Consider the following 9,872-nt stretch of genomic DNA (forward strand, 5'->3'; position numbering starts at 1 on the left):
CATGGGAAACAGCATGATGGATTTCTTTGGACTGATGGAGCAGGGCCTGTTTTATGTTCTGAAGGGACCAGAGACAGGTCTGCAACTACCCACTTCTTCTCAGAGGGGTGGGGGGGGGGGCTTCTGTTGGCTTCCCCCACTCCACACAGAATGCCAGGAGGCAAACGGAGAGGGCCCCAGTGCAAGCAAGCCAAGAGCAGCAGAGGTGGAGGCAGTACCTTCAACACGAGTTGTTGGACATAATTTTGACTTAGCCAGTTTTGTAAAGGTTCGATAGGGCAGCGGGTAGCGGGGTCCTTAGGAGATGGAACAGATATTCCATCTGTTCCAACCTGTCAACATGGTAAGAGGATGGCTGCAGCTATGAAATCTCCAGCCTTTTACGAAAGCAACACAACCTCTACAACTCACAATCCAGACAGAGAATAGACATACCTTCTGCAGATTTATTTTAATTTTTAAGTGTGGGAGAGGAGAGCTTGTGTGTGCTTTGTAAAGAACTAAAGTTGCTCAAATGAGGTTTTTCCTCCAAGGAGTATTAGAAGGCCAAGACAAATTCAGAGTAAAAAACAGATCACGCTTTTTGAAAACACCTCTACAATCAATGAGACGACAACATTAAAATGAACTGGACCAGGGGGAAACAAGAAAATGCTTTATTACAATTTAGTTCTGCATAATTTAAAAATAACTTTGTTAGTTGCCATACAAAATTTGTCTTTAACTATAAAATCAGTTGCCAGTGTATGTTTCAGTACCATGCAGTCTCAGGTTTCTCTCACACATTAAGGCACAGGTGGCCCACCCATCCACTTCAGCTCAGCCCAGCCCAGCCCAGAGAAATCCCTTTCATTAGGGAGGTTGAAAGCCCTTCCCGCTGGCCCCTGCAGCACCAAAATTTCTACAAAGCAGACACTGAAGGCTTTGCAGTTTTAAAAGCCGCACATTCTGTGCTAAGCAGAATACTGGTGTACAAAACTACTGGTTCGCCAAGTCCGGTCCACAGCATTACTGAGTTTGAGGGCACCAGAACTGAACAAGACACAAGCATGATTTGTCTGGTATCCAGAATGCATTTAGGCACACTGTAGAGACCAAACTGTTATCAGCTGTATTTCCTAGACATCAAGAAAGTGTTCTACTCCACCATATCCTGAGAATGGACAATCAAGGGCAAAGAACTCAGGCAGGAGCTTGGTGGGGGCAAAGAGATGACACATCTGAGTTATAGCAAACTAGACAGTTTCACTCTGCTCCCAGAACTCCTAGGTGCTGGTTTTGCTCACCCACGATGAGGACAATGCTGGATTTGCACCTGGTCTATGTCATCAGTCCAGGTCCATTACTCATCCACCTAGCTGGCACCAACAGGAGCAAGAGACAGCTCACTGGTATCAAGATTCTGGATTGAGGCAAAGATTGTTCTCCCTTGGCACACAGCCAAGGGGTGCTACCAGAACTACCATTGGACAAAACACAACTAATTCACCGCTATCACACAAGAGAGCAAGAGAATTCTACTTGTCAACAGTTTTTTTCCTTTCCTACTTATGGAAATAAGCAGGTAACAAGTCCTCAAGAACTATCATTCACAAGCTTGCTGACCAGTTAAGTAAGTTACCCTTGGCCAAAAGGCATGAGTCTGAAGCGTCAGGTATCCACACCAGCTTAACCCAGCTGCAGATCTTCAACTTGGCCGTGTTCAGGTCAAAAGTTCCTTAAAGCTACTAGATGAAATCCAAATCATTCATTTGTAGAGATGCAATTTTTTAAAAAGTTGGGTGATTCTTTTTCAAGAGGAGAAAGTTAATCATTCAGTGGAAGTTAAACCCTGCTTATAGGCACCTATATGGGGTACCAATGCCCAAGGGAGATTTAAACAATAGGAACAAAACAGTGCAGCATTTTAATACCATTTACACCTCAGTGTTTAGAAGGCAAAAAGTTACTGAGCATTTCCTGCAGGGAAAACACAGAGTTATAAAAGAGAAGGCACAGGGGCATTTCAGGTTAAAAGGGGTGGGAGCATTCACAAGATCTAAGGCTGACCATGTATGTACGGAGGAGTGTGTCGAAGGGCCAATGCAGACCAGCGCCCAAAAGGCCTGGAGGACATCACAGCCAGCCAATCCAGAGTTCCTTTAAGAGTACCCATGCTGTAGCTGGGTACAAGAAGTCCCCAACAGTATCAAGAACTATCCATCATACATCTAAGGCCTTATTGTGGTAGCGGGTGGGTGGGTTATCAGTGATCAGGTATGGATGCAACATGGTCCCTTCTCAGAGCAGGCATAGCAAGAGGATCATCTCAGAATGAGGGGCATATTTGCCAAGCTAAGGAAGGAAGCCTCGCTGTGCACAACGCACACCCAGTCTAAAAGGCTTCATGGAAAAGCTAACCTGCAAAAGCATGCCTTGGCTTACTGACATGGCTTAGGTGAGGGTGCCTCTGAAGCCAGATGGCTGAATATGAATTGCATGACAAAACCCAGTATACTAACCGTGAAAGCCAAGAGGGGCTACCTCCTGGTCCTAGAACTAGTCCATGGGGCTGAAGCAATTTCACCAAAGAGAGGCAAGGCCTAAAACCCTCTTGGGAGTCACTTATCCCCATTGGTTTCAGATGTCAGTATCACATGATAAACAGTGGCTATTGCATGCTACACGGTGGAAATGTTATAAATTCAGAAGTTGGTTTTGAACATGGTATGACAAAATTGACTTGGTTATTGGAAAGGCATGGCCCCAACTACACCAGAGTGACTAACGGCCAGGAAAGCAGCAGCGACGCATAAAGTAGGAGTGACCAGCGTCTCTTTTGGGAAGCACCGTATCTTGGTTTTGTATCATAGAGAAAGGACTCTGTTTTGAAGGCGGCCCCCAAACATAGTCCTCATCCAGTGAAGGAGTTAGTGGAGAACTATGGAAGCAGAGACTCTGAGCATTTGGCAGATGGGCTTGTCCTTCACTCTGGAATCAAGCTGGGCATTTGAGTCCGCCGGAACCAGTACTTGAACTGCAGGAGTACTTGCTGCAAGACACTTCTCTTTCGAGCCATTAGTGCAAGATGCAATTAGATTAAGGAGACAACCTGCAAACCCCCCAAGCTCTCAGTCTTTGGCCTGCTTTCCTCGGCGACTACAATAGAAGGCACTTCTTGGAGTTCTTCTTGGTCACGGGATACAGAACGGCACGCACGGCTTCAGCAAACACTTCTCTCACCCCCTCCTGGTTCAGCGCCGAACACTCCAGGTATTTGACTGCTCCGATCTGTTTGGCCAGCGAGGTGCCCTGCTGTGGGGTGGTGGGGCTCAAGCTCTGCTCCTTCAGCTTTTTCACCGTCTCCGTGTTATTTCTCAAGTCCCGCTTGGTGCCCACGAGAAGGATCGGCACGTTTGGGCAGTGGTGAGAGACTTCAGGGTGCCACTTGTGCCGCACATTTGCATACGAGGAGGGGCTCCCAATGGAAAAACAGATGACAAACACGTTGGTCTGAGGGTAGGAGAGGGTGCGCAGGCGGTCATACTCCTCCTGCCCGGCTGTGTCCCAGAGATTCAGGCTGACCATCCTGCCATCTACAGTCATCTGAGCGCTGTAGTTATCAAACACGGTGGGGATATATTCCTCGGGGAAGGCATTGGTGGTATAGCTGATGAGCAGGCAGGTCTTTCCCACGGCACCATCTCCAACCACCACACACTTTATCGTCTGCATTCTTTTGCCCTGAAAAGAAGAGTCCTGCACAAAGTAAGAAAGAGAAGTCAGACAAAGCTCAGCGCATAAAAACAAACACCCAGCAACATTACCAAGCCTCTGAGTGTGGACAGAAGAGTCACCAGGATCTCCTGGAATACAGTGAGGGACACACAGTAATATGTTTATGAAGGAACCACAGTCACAGTAAACAGCTCATATTTCAAAAAGGTACACAAGGAAAACTGGAAGGGGAGCCAGGAATGAGCCAGAAGCAACTGCTAGAGAGCCATCTAAAACCCAGAATCTTGTCCCTTACAGCAAAACAGCCTTTTCTGGACCATGTTAACAGATAAACATGCTTAAAATGGGAACAAGCAGGGCCAGAATCGTCTCCTAAATGAATATGATAAGTATTTATATACCGCTTTTCAACCAAAGTTCCCAAAGTGGTTTACATAAATATCAATCAATCAATCAATTAAATAAGGCTCCCTGTCCCCAAAGGGCCCACAACAGAAAAAAAGAAACATAAGATAGATACCAGCAGCAGCCACTGGAGGGATGCTGTGCAGAGGATGGATAAGGCCAGTTGCTCTCCCCCTGCTCAATAAAGCGAATCACCGCTTTAAAATTCTGCCTCTGAACAAGTCCAAAATACCATGGAGATAGGTTTGCCTAATGCAGGGGTAGGCAACCTTGGCTGTCCAGCTGTTATTATTACAATTTCTATACCACCCTTCCAAAAATGGCTCAGGGCGGTTTACACAGAGAAATAAATAAATAGATAAGATGGCTCCCTGGCCCCAAAGGGCTCACATTCTAAAATGAAACACAAGATAGACACCAGCAACAGTCACTGGAAGTACTGTGCTGGGGGTGGATAGGGCCAGTTGCTCTCCCCCTGCTAAATGAAGAGAATCACCACGGTAAAAGGTGCCTCTTTGCCCAGTTAGCAGCTGTTGCCAAACTAATACTCCCATCATCCCCAGCTGCAATTTATTGTGGCTGGGGTTGATGGGAGTTCTAGTTCAGCAGCAACTGGAGAGCCATGGTTGCCTTTCTCTGGCCTAATGAATTTTGAATGCCTGCAGTGACAGGACCTTCTAACCTACCCCACCACAGCTAGGTTTTGCCAGTATCTGACATGTCTATTAGGAAAGTATTTCTGAAAGCCAAGATAAAGCCTCTGAATAATGAGCAAAGGAACAGACCAGACACACCACAGTAAGACGTTTCAGTCCTTAGCAGTATTTGTGTGCAGTCTTAACTTTGTTCCCCCACCAATAAAGCTAGAGTAACACAGAAGAGATTCAAGGAGTTCAACAGCATTGCAAGAGGAAAGGCACTGCAGGAGGAAGTCCTGTGTGCTGTGTCAATGCTGCCTATCATCTGTTTCACCACACCTAGTCAATTCTCATCCCTCTCTAAGGTCCTTTCCAGCACTCCAACCCCAACAAGAGCCCAGAATGGAGCACCTGCAACCAAGACGCAAAATGTTTCCTCTGAGCTACCAAAGATATGGTGGCCTCCTGTGAATACACAAAGGACTGAAAAGGAAGCCAAGAACGGATTATTCTCGATGAGGACAGGACAAGCAGGAATTAATGGGTTTGAGCTGCAACAGAAAGAGCTCGTGTTAATACTAAGGACACGTGGAAAGCTCAGCATGAAAGCAAAGAAAAGCTTAGACAGTCCATTCTCCTGAAATACAACTCCCAGCCCTTCAAAACGAACTTGATGGAGCTAAATTTCACCTCCAGATACCAACCCAAATGTTACACATTTTCAAACTGGAACTGCCAAATTCCAACCCAAGCAAGAAGCAACTTGTCAGCTGCTTTCTCCAGAAGGTGCTACTTAGCTTCCAAGATGAAGTTTCTTGCTCAGCAAGAAGCCCGCCGAGAAAATTACATTGCCCATTCCAGCAAACTAACAGCTGCAGCAACTAGAACGTGTATTAGCAGGAGAACTCTTTGGGACAAAACCCGAGTCAAGCACCCTCCACAACCTTCATCCTGAGTTCCTTGCTTTGTAGTCCCTCAACTGTGCACTCTTTCCAGTCACTCACAAAATTTCCGAACGCTTTGCTGGACAAAAGATGCTGTTGCCACCACACTCTTGAGCTTCCAGTTCACACAGCAGCAGTTGTCCCCACCAAAGCCTTATCACCCCTGAACTCCACAGTGACACCCTCTTCTAATTCTTGAAAAGAATTAAACTGGAAAGGAGAGGCCTCCCATTTACTCCTATGTAGTTCTGTTTCAGTAAAAAATAATATACTTATTAACTCTTCTGAAATAGAAGGGATGCCTAGCAAGATGAATGCTTCTCACTGAAGAGATGCAGGGAAGCACCTAGCAAATCAAGGAGATCAGCAGTGTGATTCAGCAGGCAGCAAGAGGAATCTGGGAGGTGGCTTCACTGCCCAGCTATGGAGGGTGCTGGGTTCCATCCCTGACACCTCCAGGTCGCAAATGATCTCGGAGAGCAGAGCTCTGCTTAGAGAGAAGCCTTAAAAGCTACTGCCAGACCCTGGGCAGCATCTGACTAAGTTCCATTTAAATGATTTTGATGGTGCTTAGTCATGATGAATTCGTCTGGATGCTGCCCAATGATCAACCACATATATAAATATATCTCCATTTATAATGGGCTTGGCAGCACTGGCTGCCTACCTCCAAGAGGCTACTGGAAATCCAAATCTGAGAAGGGAACTGGGGTGGGGACTAACCTAGCTAAACAAGCAGGGGCAGCCAGAAAAGGTTTTAAACTGGAATCACAACCCCACTCCTTAGCTATCATCCCACCATTACTGGCTAAAGGCATTTAGCCCACAGAGCTGTAAGGTAGACAGATTTCACACAAAAAAAACCCTATGCAGTCTTTGAAGCAAGCCTCCCCAAGTATGGGGCTGCACTGCAAAGCAAAACAGCAGTGGCAGCTTTGACAAACATGAAAGCATCAAGGCACCATCCTCTGCTTCCTGCTGGAGGGAGTGCGCCCTAGGCCGGGGCCAGAAGGGGAGCAAAACCATGCAAAATCCCTCCTCAAGACACCCCCCGCCCCAAGGTTTTCTGGTGATTTGATGCCCTCTCACATCAGTAGCTGAAGCTCCAACCATGGGTGGGAACTCACATGCTGGCATCCCAAAGAGACTGCCTCAAGGCAAGTATCCGATGCTGCCACACCTCCAAAGAGATAAGGCCACAAACTGTAAACAGTGCAGTACCTGCCTTGACGCTAAACCACTTCCTTGCTGACAAGGCTTCAAGCTTCACCAGCAGCCACAACTACTGCAGGCACAGCTCTGCAAGGGCAGGCCCCAAGGCAGGCTCCCTGGTGCCCCACTGCCAAACACTCCCTCCTAAGAGCATGTCGCCATCACTTCTAGTTCTGCATGCAGTTAACACGTCCCTCTGAAGCCACCTGTGGAGCTTGTCCGAGCCTCCAAGTCACCTTGGAAGGGACATTAACACAGCAATGTTGGAACCAGCAGGGCCTAGAAGTCTCAGGATTGTGCCCCAGGGCAGATTCCCTGGGGGCTCCAACTCCTAAGTCAATCCCAAAATCATTCGGAAGCCCATTGGAGACTAGCTGGGTCTGCAGAAGTTGCTACGGGAAGATAGTGCTGACTCCTGCGCTTATCTATCAGAAAGCCAAGAATACACCAGACTTCTGCTGGGGGCTGCAGAAGGAGACTCACGTGGTCACATATTTAGTGAGACACCAGCATGACTTAAGAGCACAAGGATCATCGTCCCAGATCAGAGCAAAGGTCATCAAGCACAGCCTTCTGTCTGTAACAGCAACCAGGCTGATGACCCCAGGAAGTGAACATGCAGGGCAGGATGGAGGGGGCCCTCCCTTTTCCTTGCGGATCCCTCCAGGGTTCTCTGTAACAGGAACTCCCAGCTGTTGTTGACTACAACTCCCAGCATCTCCAGCTGCAGTGGCGTTTGGCTGGGGGTTATGGGAGTTGTAGTCAACAGCTGGGAATCCCTGTTACAGGGAATCCCTGTTACAGGGAACCCTGGCCCCCTCCTCTAAGCCAGAAGGGGGAACTGCCTCAGGATAAGAAAGTTGTGAAACCAGAAACGAGAGCACTGACAAATAGCTGGTGAAGGCTGACCCCACCCTGGGAAAAGAGGGGTGAAGAGATGTGTCCATACCCAACGGGCACCCACGGGCCCTGCTAAGGAATCTGCACCCCCCAGACAAATTTCAGGTAGCCTTTGTTGTTAAACTGGCCTGCTCTTGTGCCTCCTTTCACCACCACTTGGCATGCAAGCATCACACTCACTACTGTTAAGGGCACAGGAACAACAGGCCAGGCTGATCCATTGGCAAACTTGCTAGCTGCATTAGGTCCTTTCCCGGGGATTCAGTTAGGCTCCTCCCAACACACAGTACTGTGTTTCCCCTGGGGGATTTTCTTTGCTGCTCAGACCTTCAGAATTTCCCTGCTAAGTCACACCAAGGTTGGTTCGCCCAGCCCAGCATCCTGCTTCCCACAGTGGCGATCTGATGCCTTCAGGAACCCCACAAGCTTTCAGGGTTAACAGCCACTGAGAGACCTCTCCTCCTTTGCTCTGAGTAACCCTTTATATGATGAGCCCCCCCACAAGAGTCCTGCAGAATCAGAGCAAAGGTCCCTCCAGGCAGAGGGCCGGCCAGAAGCCCCTGGAAAGCCCACAAGCAGAGCGTGAGGAGCTGAGCCCTTTCCCCACTGTTACTCCCCAGCAACAGTCAGCTCGAAAACGCCTGGGCACACTGAAGTATCATGCTCACAGCAGCCGACATATAGGGCTGCCAACCTCCAAGACTGGCGCCTCAAAGTCTCCAGGAGTCGGGCACTGTCTCCAGATGGCTTTTGAACGCAACCCCGAAGATCCGAACGGCTTGATCTAGGGGGAAATACTGGGGGAAAGACGGGAGGAGGAGGAAACAGGAATAGCTTCGGTCGGAGCTGGCAGTCTTGGCGATAGATCTCTCTTTCTCCATGAATTCTTCCCCCTTCCAAGCCGTCTAGTGGCAGCCAGTTCCACAGATATATTCAACCCACAAAAAACAGAGAAAACTAAAGCACTCTGTCCTCCACCTCCTGCTCATCCATTGCATGAGACGACCCCGATTCTAGCTTTGCACAGATGACAGAGAGAGTATCCTGTGGCCGCGAGTTCCACAAGCACGTTCTGCGCCGCCTGAAGGTGGAGGTGGCCACTGCCCTCGGAGAGGCGGTGCCCCTCCCCCCCGTAGGGAAGGCCTGAGGGCGACGTCACCCACCCACTTTGGGCAGGGGGAAGGAGGGTCCGCCGGCCTAGAGCTCCAGCCACCCCCGTCACACCCGACGAGCCGCGTCGCCTCCCGGCCCGCCTCACCTCCAGCCTCGCTCGCTCTCCCGGGAACCGCCGCTGCCGCCGGCCCAAAGGAAGCTGTCTCCGGCAGTCAGACCAAACCCTCCCGCAGCCTTCCCACTACGCATGCGCCCTTCCCTCTACTGTTTAAAAAAGCCAATGACACAGCCCTGCCGAAGCCTCCTGGGAAATGCAGTTCCGTGGGCGCTGGAGGCACGAGACTACGGTGGCCGGCAGCGCCCAAGAGAAAGGGGAGTCTCCCGCCCGCTCTTAGTCTAAAGAGGCGTCAGTCTCCCCCGCCCCATTCTGTGATGCAGTGTATTATTTTATTTTATTTTATTACTTTATTTATTATTATCGCTGTTTATGTTAACACCGAAGGATCTTGCTAAATGGCTGCTTTTTAGAAATAACCCATCCATGGAAGGAAAATGCACCTTTCTCATGTTGGAATTTGGCCTTGAAACAATTAACACAGTGATGTCTATGGGGATCAGAAAAGTGCCCTGCCCGGTGGTTCTAGCTGATTTCTATCACACACCCCTCCAGTACTGGACTTCGTATAACTTGTGATGTAGTCGTTGCAAATTCAGAAGTGCAGCGGGCGTTCTCCATGATCACGGCCCCCTTGGCCATGACATGCCCACTGTGACAGCCAGAGAAGCCGAGTACTCAATTCCTGCGTGTTCCCCCTTCAGCCTACATCCCTAAAATAAGTAATTTTGGTTAGGCTTGATTAGTACATAATTTGATTTCCTCACCCTTGACTACTTGTAGATTACTAACATCTTGTACTCTGTACAATGGCTTCTGGTTTTTGTC

General features: G+C 48.9%; 1 protein-coding gene across 1 annotated transcript; it reads right to left on the reverse strand.

Moving 5' to 3' along the window:
• Positions 1 to 641: 641 nt before the first annotated feature.
• On the reverse strand, positions 642 to 9,191 carry LOC128335638 (rho-related GTP-binding protein RhoG-like). The gene is made up of 2 exons (XM_053274240.1): positions 9,075 to 9,191; positions 642 to 3,738 (listed from the first exon to the last, which is right to left on the reverse strand). Exon 2 carries the CDS (start codon positions 3,712 to 3,714, stop codon positions 3,139 to 3,141), a length of 576 nt encoding a protein of 191 aa, XP_053130215.1. The 5' UTR covers positions 3,715 to 3,738; positions 9,075 to 9,191; the 3' UTR covers positions 642 to 3,138.
• Positions 9,192 to 9,872: the final 681 nt, after the last annotated feature.

Source organism: Hemicordylus capensis, chromosome 11 (genome assembly GCF_027244095.1).
Source record: "Hemicordylus capensis ecotype Gifberg chromosome 11, rHemCap1.1.pri, whole genome shotgun sequence".
NCBI classification, from domain to species: Eukaryota; Metazoa; Chordata; class Lepidosauria; order Squamata; family Cordylidae; genus Hemicordylus; species Hemicordylus capensis.

Excerpts from the sequence above, each read along its gene's own strand:
- LOC128335638 (XM_053274240.1), bottom strand. The coding sequence starts at position 3,714 with ATGCAGACGATAAAGTGTGTGGTGGTTGGAGATGGTGCCGTGGGAAAG.